At 39.1% G+C, this 13,851-nt stretch overlaps 1 protein-coding gene across 1 annotated transcript in view; it reads right to left on the reverse strand.

Moving 5' to 3' along the window:
- Window positions 1-2,100: 2,100 nt before the first annotated feature.
- IL18RAP (interleukin 18 receptor accessory protein) overlaps window positions 2,101-13,851 on the reverse strand; it is a 54,719-nt gene continuing 42,968 nt past the window's right edge. Inside the window, exons 7-10 of the mRNA XM_089681222.1 lie at window positions 13,012-13,166; window positions 6,645-6,788; window positions 4,852-5,040; window positions 2,101-2,551 (exon numbers count right to left, since the gene is read on the reverse strand). Of these exons, the coding sequence (XP_089537348.1) occupies window positions 2,184-2,551; window positions 4,852-5,040; window positions 6,645-6,788; window positions 13,012-13,166 (856 nt within the window). The 3' untranslated portion in view covers window positions 2,101-2,183. The remainder of the gene's footprint in view (window positions 2,552-4,851; window positions 5,041-6,644; window positions 6,789-13,011; window positions 13,167-13,851) is intronic.

Consider the following 13,851-nt stretch of genomic DNA (forward strand, 5'->3'; position numbering starts at 1 on the left):
TGTGTCAGGAGGACTCTGATGTATAGGAAGGACTTTAATATATAGGGGGACCACTGATGTGAAGGTGGGATTAAGATGTGAGGGATAAACTCTGATGGGAAGGGCAACTTATATACATTGTCCCGGTCTCAGGTTTCCCATTAATAAGTTACATTTAGGTTTCCAACATTTTACATTTTAGAATAGAATGCCTCAAAAATGTGTTTACTTTTGAAGGATGCCGCAACTGGAAAAAAGGTGGACAAATGCTGATGTAGAAAATAGAAGCTGTTTAGCCTGCCATCCAAGATAAATGCCATGGTTCTCCATAAATAATGAACAATGTTGCAGCAATGTTTCGCCTAGTCACAGTCTGTCCTTCCCAAAGCAGCCAGGGCAATGAACAAAGCTCAATAAATAGCCCCCAAGGGTCCAACCCCAAACCAAAAAGCTCCGTCCTAACATAATAAGATATATATATATATATATATATATATATATATATATATATATATATAAAAAATAATAAATATATATATATCTATATATACAGTGAAGGTAATAAGTATTTAATCCCCTGCTGATTTTGAATGTTTGCCCACAAAGAAATGATCAGTTTAAAAATCGAATGGTAGGTGTATTGTAACACTGAGAGACAGAATAGCAACAAAAAATTCAAAAGAAATGCATGTCTGTCTAACAAATTATTCACTGATTTACATGTTCATGAGGGAAATAAGTATTTGATCCCCTATCATTCAGCAGGATTGCTGGCTACCAGGTGTCTTTTATACAGGTAACAAGCTGAGATTTGAATCACTCTCTTCTAGCAGGGAGTGCTGCTAATCTCATTTTGTTACCTGTATAAAAGACACCTGTCCACAGGAGCAATCAAACAATCAGATTCCAAACTCTCCACCATGGCAAAGACCAAAGACCTGTCCAAGGATGTCAGGGACAAGATTGTAGACCTACACAAGGCTGGACTGGGCTACCAAACTATCGCCAAGCAGTTTGGTGAGAAGGTGACAACAGCTGGTGCAATCATTTGCAAGTGGAAAAACACAAAACATTTGTCAGTCTCCCTAGGTCTGGTGCACCATGCAAGATCTCACCTTGTGGAGTGTCAATGATCATAAGAACACTGAGGAATCATCCCAGAACTACACGTGAGGATCTTGTCAATGATCTGCAGGCAGCTGGGACCACAGCCACCAAGAAAACAATTGGTAACACACTACGCCGACAAGAATTGAAATCCTGTAGTGCCCGCAAGATCCCTCTGCTCAAGAAAGCACATGTCCGGGCCCGTCTGAAGTTTGCCACTGAACATCTGAATGATGCAGAGAAGGACTGGTTGAAAGTGTTGTGGTCAGATGAGACCAAAATCAAGCTCTTTGGCATCAACCCATCTCGCCGTGTTTGTAGGAGGAGGAATGCTGACCCCAAGAATACCATCCCAACTGTCAAACATGGTGGTGGAAACATTCTGCTTTGGGGTGTTTTTCTGCTAAGGGGACAGGATAACTGCAACTGCACCACATCAAAGGCACGATGGACAGGCCAATGTAGTGTCAAATCTTGGGTGAGAACCTTCTTCCCTCAGCCAGGGCATTGAAAATAGGTCGTGGATGGGTGTTCCAGCATGACAATGACCCAAAACACACGGCCAAGGCAACAAAGGAGTGGCTCAAGAAGAAGCACATTAAGGTCCTGGAGTGGCCTAGCCAGTCTCCAGACCTTAATCCGATTGAAAATCTGTGGAGGGAGCTGAAAGTTCGAGTTGCCAAACGTCAGCCACCAAACCCTAATGACTTGGAGAGGATCTGCCAAGAGGAGTGGGCCAAAATCCCTCCTGAGATTTGTGCAAACCTGGTGGCCAACTACAGGAAACATCTGACCTGTAATTGCCAATAAGGGATTTGCCACCAAGTACTAAGTCATGTTTTGTGAAGGGATCAAATACATATTTGCCTCATGAACATGCAATTCAGTGCATCATTTGTTAGACATGAATTTCTTTTGAATTTTTTGTTGCTATTCTGTCTCGCAGTGTTACAATATACCTACCATTCGATTTTTAGACTGATCATTTCTTTGTGAGTGGGCAAACATTCAAAATCAGCAGGGGATCAAATACTTTTTTCCTTCACTGTATAATATATATAGTATGTAGTACGTCAAATATCAGTGTTTCTTGTTATTTATGTTTGAAAACCATCTTCCACTGAAAGTGATGGCTTTCCATTTATCTTGACCTTTTTAACTGGCATATAATACCTGATCCTATTCCAAAATTTTACATTCTGAGAAGTTTTACTGTCTAAATCCCCTTTCCATGTCACCATTGGAAGAGTATTGAGGGCCTTCCTCACTACATTTGGCAAGAATCCTGGCTGTTTAAATGGCTTGAACTTAATGAGAATTAGTTTAAGAGCCTCCTGTTCCTCTAGTGAGCAAGTAATGGCTGCTTGTAACTCAAATACTTTGGGACTTCTAATATATTTCTCAGAGAGGATAAAAATAGCTCTTCTGCTTCTTTTTATGATCTTGGCGATGTCTTCAACGTAAGCTAAAATATAAAAGAAATAATATGAATTGGGATATGGAATTTTACAGTTGTTATTTATTAAGCCACCACTAAATATTATAAAAATAAAACAAAACATATCAAATAAAACAAACTAGTATTATTGATGAAAACTGAACAAAAGTGACTATAATTATGACAAATAAAGAACTGGATGGAAGGAATTTATTTACAAAATATGGCAGAACCTGGCGTATATCTAACTCAAATCTGCTGTTTTTCACTCAACAAAGGAACTTAATTAAGTATTATGATTATCTGTTGCTCCTGTTTCTGCAGTCTTTTCAGAGTTGCCAAACTCTTAAAACTTTTACTGACAAAACATGAAACATTTAGTGAAAGAGTGTATTTTTACTGACAACCTGCAATATAACAGAAACTGCTATTAGAAACTAAGAGAATTTGTATTTGACTTCCCTAGCGGTCTGATTATGTCAGTATTTCTGTGCTCAAAGTGGTACATTTTTTTGCATGGAAATATGTTGTTTTTTTACTGTAGGCCTGTATTTCTTAGATATAACTCACTGAAATCTGTCTGAACAAGAGTCTAGTAAACATCCCTGGAATGATTTAATTTGAAACACGAAATCATAAATTATAATATAATAAATAATCATAAAAAATAATAACATAATGATAATACGTTTACTGAAATAATGTAATCAAACCAAAAATACTGACATTTTAAATATAGCGCCAAGTTCGCACATCACTGAACTTAGTCGCAAAATCGTTTTCAGTGTCTGATGACGAATTTCCTCACAAATCATTATCACTCAATTCTGCAAGTGGTTCTAATTTACTATCGCTGTTCTCTAGCTGGTCTAAAACCACTTTTAACCTAAAGGGACGCTTTTTGGACGCCATGGACTTTTCTCAGTTTCCAGGCAGAAAGAACAGTAAAAATGCAGGCAGGGCACAGGACAAAGCACTAGGGACAAAATGTATGTGAAATGCTTTGATACAGTAATGTAATCCTATCAGATTTTAGTGTATTGAGTGAATGTCACATTTTAACATTTTTTAATTTCCCGCCGGTTCTGTCCCCCGTATGTCCCGTATGTCCCGAAGCTCGCAGGGACCGGAACCCGGAAGACAGATGTCGGCATCGGCCGGAGGAGATGGCCGGGGATGCTGCAGGGGGGACATCGCAGGAGCGCAGGACAAGGTAAGTGATCAAGGGAATCCCTGAGCAACACTGCAGGGTAATCCCGAGTGTAGCTCGGGGTTAACGCTTTTGGTACTGAAAGTTAACCCCGAGCTACAGAGGGAGGTTAAACTGCATAACTTGGATCATGAAAACTTGGGGGACCCTGGGCCTAGACATGTTTGGTTTGTTTCAATCTGAATCTAAATTCGAACAAACTTTTGGTTATTCAGAAATTCGGATGTATCCAAATTCCTGAATTACAATAATAAAGAATCTGAAATTCAGAAACAATTCGAATTGAATTTTGACTCGAATTAGAATCTCATTTGACTCAAATTCGAATAAGAAAATAATAAGAATAGAATAGAATAGAAAAGAAAAGAATAGAAAAACAATAGAAGATAATAGAATACAATATAAAAAAAAGAGTATGAGAATAGAATAGAAAAGAATAGAATCGAATAGAAAAAAACAATAGAATAGAAAACTAGAAAGGATATAACTGTCTTCCAAAATTCGAATTTCAAAAAGAATAAATTTGAATATAACAAATAATAAAGAATAGAATGGAATAAAATTCGGTCAAATTGAATACTAATCAAATCAAATTAAAAAATGAAAGGAGAGTAATTTGAAAATTAACCAAAACAAATTCCAAAAACAAATTAAAATTAAACAAATTAAATAAATTTAACAAAACAAAATTATCTAAATAACAAATCAAAACACAACTATTTTTTTCCCTCTGCCTGGGCCTGGGATGGAGATAAACATGTGGCATGCTGCATGCACCATGGCAAATGGTGGTCAAAAAACTGGTAGTGAGTGGGAATAAAACTTTTTTCATTGGAGGTCAGTGAGAGAAGTGCTCCTTGAATAGGTGAAAGAATGCTGCACTTACAGATAGATAAAAAAAAGATTATTGGTAATTTGTCTAAGAGACAGAAATTGTTAATTGCTGAAGGAATCACCTAGCAACCACTGGAGGAGCCCTAGCTGAGAAAGGTTGCTGTAGCCGTTCCTGAAAATACCTGCAGCAGCCTCCCAATCTTTTCTGCCATGGCTAAATGCTAGGCTGTTCTTATTGGCAAAGCTTCAATGCATACTGAAGATGATCTACTCCTTGTCTCACCTCCTCCTGGCAAAATGTCTCTTTCCAGGATACAGAGTTTGTAATTATATTTGTCTTCCAGCACATCTGGTAGCAATTGGACTGCAAATCTCTCTTCGTCGTAGTTATCAGAATAGCTTTTCATAGTCTCCATGTCCAACTCAGAACCTTGTGATGCATACGATATAAAAGCATCAAAGTCTTTATCATCTGGAAAAAATATGATACACAATGACTTTGTTTAACCATTATTTACACATTCGTATGAATTTTTATACATTTTGGTTTACAATATCCATCTGCCACGTAATTATTACAACATTAAAGTTGTTTTTTTTTCTCTAGTTTTGTCTCACCACTACTACTTATCCCAAGGGTGTCAAACTGTCGGCCCTCCAGCTGTTGCAAAACTACAAGTCCCATCATGCCTCTGCCTTTGGGAGTCATGCTTGTAACTGTCAATCTTGCAATGCCTCATGGGACTTGTAGTTTTGCAGCAGCTGGAGGGCTACCAGTTTGACACCTGTGACTTATCCTATAGCTTTGGCATTGAGCTCGTTCACAAAAGCCACATACAGCTATCTTGGACTGTGTTTTTTTTTTTCAATTTATTGAGCAACATATGTTTGCAATCTGCTCTAGCATGGCCCACAATGACTGATCATATGACAAACTAGCAGATGTAGGTACATATGCATATTTATAATATATTTTATGATATAGTTCAGGCTTTTATATATGTTTGCCTGTGTTAGCACAAATATTGATAAATATATGTTGTATCAATGTTATGTGAATGTTATTAAATTGTATATTTGCCAATTTTACAATAGGATAGCTTGTTCTAGTCAAGGGGGAAAGATCATTTATCCTAAGTCCACTAAGAGAGGTTCCTACTATTGCCAACCATTTTTCAATGTTGAGACTTAGGTCAGATTCACCCTTTTGCATTGTGGCAAAATACCACACATCACACAATAATGCGCAAACCACTGTGTGGTGCAGTGTCATTCATTTTGAATGCCATCCGTACACAGATACTCAACATACAATGATGCAAAAGTGGAGGTCCATTAAAAGATCAGTTACTGTGTGTTATGAATGGGCCACCTACCACAATGCACATTAACATGTTTGCAGCAGTGCACTTTAATGGTCTGCATCTAGCCATAAAAGTTAAAGTCCAGCCTGAAAGCAAGTGCCATAAGATGTCAGCTAATACCTTTCATATCCAAAAAGCCTCTTCAGTGGGCATCTCTGATTTTCTTTCACATTGTTATTGGAGCTTACTCACCTGAAAAGCCATGCTAACCTGTCCCTGTCCATTGAGAATGCCGTTGGAGGCCATTTAAATTCTTAAAAAGGCAACATTCCAAGTACAGTTCTTGACATAAAACAAACAAATACATGAGAATTCTAACTTTCTAATATTCACATTGTCTTAGTATTAGATCCCATCTTCAGATTTAAAGCATAATTGTTCCTCTTGCCATTTAAGGCAGACTAGCATAGGGATCTTTGTCTCAATCGTATTGATATCCTTAAAAAGTCTTGATAGCAAAAGGAGAGATTTACTAGAACTGGTGCACACATAATCTGGTGCAGCTGTAGCTAGTAACCAGTTTTAGGCTTTATTGTTAAAGTTTAATTGAATAAGCTGAAGTTAGAAGTTGATTAGCTACCATGCACAGCTGCACCATATTCTGTGTGCGCCAGCTTTAGTAAATCTCTCCCACAGTATAGCATAATCTATTTAATAGATTATTTGTACAGTTTGCTTTAGTATACAATTCAACGATCATGTTCAGTCTTACCTCCAATGGTCTCATCGTATGATACGTAATTTCGGTAAAGCAAAACTATTTCTATCCAGTAAAAGTAAATCATTCCACTCCCTAATAGCAAGATCATCAGAAGTAGCATGGCTCCACATAATATATATGTCAAGAATACAATGTCTGTTGAAAAGAAGCACATATATAAGAAGACTGATATAGTATGATCAGCTGACCAACTGACAGCAGATAGGGCATAACCACTGAAAAAAAACTCTTGAAAAACTGTTGTTATTATTATTATTATTCATAATAATAATAATAATAATAATGCAAAAGTAGTCTGGTGTATTGTAAAAATGAAGTCAAATGAATCACAAACTGAGTAAAAAAAATAGGGAGTCATACTGAACAATGTGTCACTAAAGTTTTTCAAAAGTTCACAGTTCAGTGACCAAAACATAGCAGTTTAGCAAGGCTATAATAAATCCCATTAAACAATTTTAGCAGAAGACTGTAAAATCCTAACAGTATTATCAATTCCAATGAGACAGCTTGAGTAGGGAAGAGGGTTATCTAAATGTGGTTTAGCAGATCTGCACTGCCTGGTTATAAGTTGTTGTAAATTGCTAATGGCTATAATTAACAGTACTTAGCAAAATATGGCAAACAGAACATGGATAATCAGAGATTCTTTAATCAGCTTATTATAAAACTAGTCATTAAAACATTTTAATTAGCAGTATCACTGACATGTCCCAAGTCCTGATAATAAACCCATTAACAAAATATCTCTCAAGCCATAGCATTGTACACCTCCATTAGCAGAGGATTCAAACCCATATCATATTTGATGTCTATCAAATCAAGATTTTGTGCTGTGCGATAATACATTGGTTATCTGACTGTAACATGTGATCATATGAAAATATTGATACAATTAGAAAAAATGACGTTGTGGGATTGTCTTCTGAAAATATCATAAGTGCTTCAGCCCTTCTATCTCACAAACCTAAAAAAACTCTTTGGATTGAGTGGAGGTTGGCTCAGTGACAGTCTCTAGAAGGTCCAAAACAGCTGCTGGAATTGGCCGTTGGAGCTCTCAATTTTCCATCGAAGTGATGCACACATGCTGAGTCATTATCGCGGCCAGTTATTCATCATACCTGGTTAATGCTGCAGGAATTGCACTTGGTGGAATCAGACCAGGCCAGACCTTATCAGGAAATCCAATATTCTGAAGCGCAAGAGGAGGCCTACTGAGTGGTGGACGACCAGTAAATCCAATATTCTGAAGTGCAAGAGGAGGCCTTTCTATGGAGCTTCAAGACCTTATCAGATACTATTCATTTTTATTCCCAATTGTTTTACTGTTGTCTACTTTTACAATATATCTTTCTATAAATATTTAGCTTTTGCTATTTTTTACAAGATATCTAAAAATCATTAGGCTTCTGCTCAAACCAGAACTTAACCTCCCTGGAGGTATTCCCGAGTGTAGCTTGGGGTAAAGTTTCAGCACCACAAGCGGTAACCCCGAGCTATACTCAGGAATACCTGCTGCTCCAGGGTCTCTTCTTCACTTACCTTGTCCTTCGCTCCCGCGATGTCCCTCCTGCAGTGTCCCCGGCAATGTCCTCTGGCCAATGCCGGCATCTGTCTTCTGGGTCCCGTTCCCTGCAACGTCGGGACGTACGGGGGACGGGACGGCGGGAAATTTAAGAATGTGAAAAAGTGACATTCACAAAATACACTAAAATCACATAGTAAAACATTACTGTATCAAAGTATTTCACATACATTTTGTCCCTAGTGCTTTGTCCTGTGCCCTGCCTGCATTTTTACCGTTCTGTCTGCCTGGAAACTAAGAAATGTCCATGGTGTTCAAAAAGCGTCCCTTTAGGTCAAAAGCGGTTTTAGACCAGCTAGAAAACAGCGATAGCAAATTAGAACCACTTGCAGAATTGAGTGATGATTCGTGGGGAAATTCATCATCAGACACTGAAAACGATTTTGCGACTTTGTTCAGTGATGTGCGAATTTCAAATTTCAGTGTTTTTGGTTTGATTATATTATTGAATTAAATTTATTATTAATATATTATTATTTTTTATGATTATTTATTAAATTATAATTTATGATTTTGTGCTTCAAATTTTAACATACCCAGGATGTTTACTAGACTCTTGTTCGGACAGATTTCAGTGAGTTATTCCTAAAAATTACAGGCCTAAAATAAAAAAAATACATATTTCCATGCAAAAAAATGTAACGCTTTGAGCACAGAAATATGGACATAGTCAGACCACTAGGGAGGCTACAGTGGCACTAAACAATATCCCTATTCTCCAAAAAGTAATCCATACACATCCACTGCATAATGACCCTGTAATGTATTTTCCATGAAATAATTTCTTGTAGTTTTTTTCTGCTTTCTTGTAATGTCCACTGTGGGCTCCAGAAATTTCACTTTTTCCCTTCATGTCCCTTTGTTTAGAGCAAGCAATACACAGTAGTTGCTCTATGCACACTACAAATCCTACAGCTCATAATTCACAGTTTCTAGTCCATTTTGGGAGTAAGCAAGAGAGGGCGACTATACTTTTACATACAGAGAGACCATGTAGAACAAGCATATCCACCCTCTAACAGGAAGTCAGATCACAGCAACAAAAAAAAAATAAATTTAAATATTTGGAGGAGGCTGAGAGCAATAGAAGTCACTTTCTTGAGTTGAGAATACACACTTGAATAGAATTAAAATGTTTGTAAACTTGAGTATAGTGTCACGTTAAAGAATTCAAGACTCTTCAAAGAGTGCAGATACTGTGAATGATGTGTGCCTCAGACAAAACGTGGTCACAAGTATTGTTTGTGTGAAGGGTGAGTTAACCAACCATTAGTAAAATCCACTCTCAGTCTACTGTTAGTTCAGTTGTTCCATGTGCTGGAAAATCTCTGTGCAGGGTGAGATGGAGTGCTATCATCACATGGTATTGAATGACATGTACATGTTCTCCCTGTGCCTGCGTGGGTTTCCTCTGGGTACTCCAGTTTACTCCCACACTCCAAAGACATGCTGATTAATTGGCTCCTGTCTAAATTGGCCCTAGTATGTGCATGCATGAATGTGACTTAGGGACCTTAGATTGTAAGCTCCTTGAGAGCAGGGACTGGTGTGAATAGACAATACATATTGTTACAGTGCTGTGTCCTCAATTGTGTAAAAAGAGTTTATTACTCAGGATTCTCATCCAGACAGATTAAGGGGTTTCAGGGTGCTTGTTCTTCAGAGGAAACTGGCTATTCCTCAGTGGCTGGTAAAACCCAATTTTGGACCTGGAGTCCAGGGACTTTTTTGAGATTTGGGAGGGATCCCGGGTCCCTATTTTGTGGCCAGGTTGAGCAGGTGTGTGCAGGGCTTGTAGTAGAATCATGGTTCTGGGCTCCACCCCGACAGACAGAGGAGGTCTCAACCCAGGAGTCATGAGGGTTCCATCTAGGAGACAAGTGGGAGTTAGTACAGCAGGGAGTTGTTGGGTACATGCACAGAGCTTGCGAGAGGACTGTCTGGAGAAGACAGACAAGGGCCTGAAGCGTGAGGTCAGAGCAGCAGCACTGCAAGTGTAAGCCAGGTAACTGCAGAATGTGTATTTCTTTGAGTGGAAGAGAAATGCTGAAAAACCCCTGTGAGGGAAACCAATGCATTGTTTTGAACTTTGTTTTAATAAAACTGCACAAAAAAGCCCTTAAAAAGAACACTTATGTGAGTGGCCTTAAAAGCTCTATTGTTAGAAGCTAGTGCTTACAATATGTAATACCCTGCGTACATTGTCGGTGCTTTAAAATATCTGCATTCATTTTTTTTTTTTTAACAAATGAAAATTGTGTTACCTGACTCCTAATGACCAATAATATTTTTAAAGCAGAAAGGATTTGGTATGTTTGTAACTCAGATTTACAGGTGTGTATATATATTAGAACTGGTAGGCTTGCATATCTGACAAGATGTTTGCCAATGTGTTGATTCACCTAGTAGTTTCTAATATTTCTTAGGGACAGGATACAGGAATTGATTTTTAGACCATGGGTTAGATGCTACTACCTTCAAATGATTGGACACTGGCAAAAGCTTTGCTGGGACTGCCCCCTATGGTTCAAAGCATGCATCAGCAGAGGCTCAAAAGGGTTGTGAAAACATGAACAGAGGATCAGGTGCTGGCCCTGCAATTTATGAGAAAAATGGATGCTAGATGCTGTAAAAAACCCATGTACCTGGAAGACTGGGCTTAAGTAGGGCAGGAAAAACTCATTCCCCGAAGGCAGAATCTCTAGAAAAAAAGGCAAAATAACCACCCACCTGGTGGAGGAGGATGAAAGAAGCTCATAGAAGGGCTGACCTGTGAGGAAAATGAAGAGGGGACAATTTCCAAGAGAAGAACTGGCATTAGGTGAATCATAAATTGTTAGATATGGGGATGGCCCCTTCCTGTTCTAACATGGCTGCGCAACAGTGCACAAAGCAAGGTCCATAAAGACATGGATGAGCAAGTTTGGGGTGGAGGAACTTTACTAGCCTGCACAGAGTCCTGACTCCAACCTGACAGAACACCTTTGAGATGAATTAGAGCGGAGACTGCGAGTCATGCCTTCTTGGCCGACGTGTGCCTGTGCCTGACCTCACAAATGCACTTCTGGAAGAATGGTCAAACATTCCCATAGACACACTCCTAAACCTTGTGGACAGCCTTCCCAGAGGAGTTGAAGCTGTTATAGCTGCAAAGGGTGGGCCAACTCAATATTGAACCCTATAGACTAAGACTGGGATGCCATTAAAGTTCAAGTGTGTGTAAAGGCAGGTAACCCAATACTTTTTGCAATATAGTGTATGTGTATATACAGTATGAGCAGAATTTACAACTCCATATTATATGAATTCTGACATGTTTTGGCCCATATTCCATGTTTTGGGCCATGCTCAGATGGAGACTTTATATGTATACATATATATAGCACTATCCCCGTAGGAGCCACTGAGTTGTGGATCCCCTAAGCTCTGTACAGCCAGGCAACACGCATTTTCTACTACTGAATCCAAAGTCAGTAATCAGTCCAAGGGTTTGTTTTATTGAGGGTTAAACAATTTGGATGGGGTCTGGGGGTACATGGGGTGTCCAGCTGAACTGAAACAACTTTGGAGGGTGAACTTCTTATATACAAAAAAAAACACAAACAAAAATCCTGGACTTTATACTGCCCTTGGAGTGGCTCTCTTGGTGGATCAGCACACAGTCTTTACTAGGAGCACTCAGTCCCTTTGAATGAACCTCTTCAGACCCCAGATGGAAATCTCCTCATCCACTTGGCTATCATGAAAAGTGTCCCAGGGCAAGGGATTCCGATACACATAGAGATACTGTCCCAGGAAGAATTACTTGGGTATGGCACCTGACAGCCCTCTCCCTTGTAGGCCCAGGAGGTGCAGAGATACTCACACTATCCTGTTCCTGTAGCTTTAAAGGTGAAGCTGCTTTCAGGCCCTACACTGGACTGGCTTCTTTTCTTGTGGACAGGCTGTCTTTCCCCAGCAGACTGTAGAACAGTGGAGGTCCTTGTTTCAAGCTCCCAGCCAATGGCTTCCGCTCCTGTCTCTGAGCCAGTGAGGAGGCAGAGAGCGTGGACAGCAGCTGCTCTCATGCACATCTCCAATCTGCTGATCGCTGGTGCAATGTAGGTCTCCTGCAGACCTGTCAGTATATCTGCTTGCCTGTATGGGATGTTCGAACAAGCAGATATATTGACAGGAATGATCAATAACCTATCACGGCGCTCCACAGTGTTGTGGTAGTTCATTGAGCACTACAAGCTGACAGTCGCTAAGGCTGTCAGGACGTTTCTCATTCACAGAGAACTGTGAATGTGTGATGCGGTCGGGTGGGCGAAGCCCGACATGGATGTGTTTTTTAAAAATTTTGACAGCTAGTGGGAGGAAAAACGGGGCCAGTCTATAGTATAACATGTTACACCCTGAATAAAGGTTTTAACATGTGACATGTTATGAAAGGTGAACATATTCTTTAAGTAAGTCAACTTTGGTACTTTATATCAGCCACAAAAAAATACATTGTGCAAGCCTCTGCTTGTGGTTTTTTTTTTTGTTTTTTTGGGAGTTTTTTTTATATATAGATTATGCTTTCATGGCTATGTGAAACCTCCTTGAACGTCTTCTTATTATTTATTCACTCCTGTAATTTTTCCTTGACTATTTCACTGTCCTACTTAACACGGTATATGGTTGGATATACTGTATGTGTTTTGTTTTCTTTTTTCTGTACGCATAAAATCTAAAATAAAGAATTTGATTTAAAAAAATACATTGTGCTTCCTATTATAGTCTATTATTTACCTATTTGTTTTAATGACAATGTGACCACTATTGTTACATTGCCCACTGCATTCTCAGCATAGCAGGAAAAGTTTGCAATAATGTCATTCTCCGTTACTTTATCCAGACTGATTGTTAAGAAGCACTCCTTTTCACCAACAACAGTGGCACTTGAGCTAAAAAGCAATAAAACAAACAATTATTAGCATAACCTCATCGCAGGCTATCTTCAGTCGATCATGAATGCTGCTGCCAAACTCATCCACCTTATTAACTGTTCCATATCTGCCACCCCTCTCTGCCAATCCCTCCACTGGCTTCCCATTGCACAACAGATAAAATTCAAAACATTAACAATAACATATAAAACCATTTATAACTCTGCCCCAAATTACATCGCCAATCTTGTCTCCAAATATCACCCAAACCGTCCTCTCCACTCCTCGCACAACCTCCTGCTCTCTAGGTCCCTTGTCTCCTTTTCCCATGCTCGCCTCCAGGACTTCTCCAGAGCTTCCCCCATCCTCTGGAACTCTCTACCTCGATTTATCAGACTATAACCTACTCTGCTCACTTTTAGGCGATCTCTTCAGGGAAGCCTATCCTGACCTCAGCTAATAATGGAATCTTCTATTCCTTCTACCAGTCCATCCCCCACAGTTATTGCCTTTTGTACCATTAGCCCCTCCCTCTTAGATTGTAAGCTCCCAGGATCAGGCCCTCCTAACCCCCTTGTATTGAACTGTATTGTTGCTGTAGTGTCTCTCGTTATATTGTAAAGTGCTGAGCTGTTGGCGCTATATAAATCCGGTATAATAATAAGAAGAAGAAATAACAGAGAATGTATTTATGTTTAACCAC

This window comes from Staurois parvus, unplaced genomic scaffold (genome assembly GCF_062004578.1).
Source record: "Staurois parvus isolate SC_StPar_1 unplaced genomic scaffold, SC_StPar_1.0 ptg000262l, whole genome shotgun sequence".
Taxonomy (NCBI): domain Eukaryota; kingdom Metazoa; phylum Chordata; class Amphibia; order Anura; family Ranidae; genus Staurois; species Staurois parvus.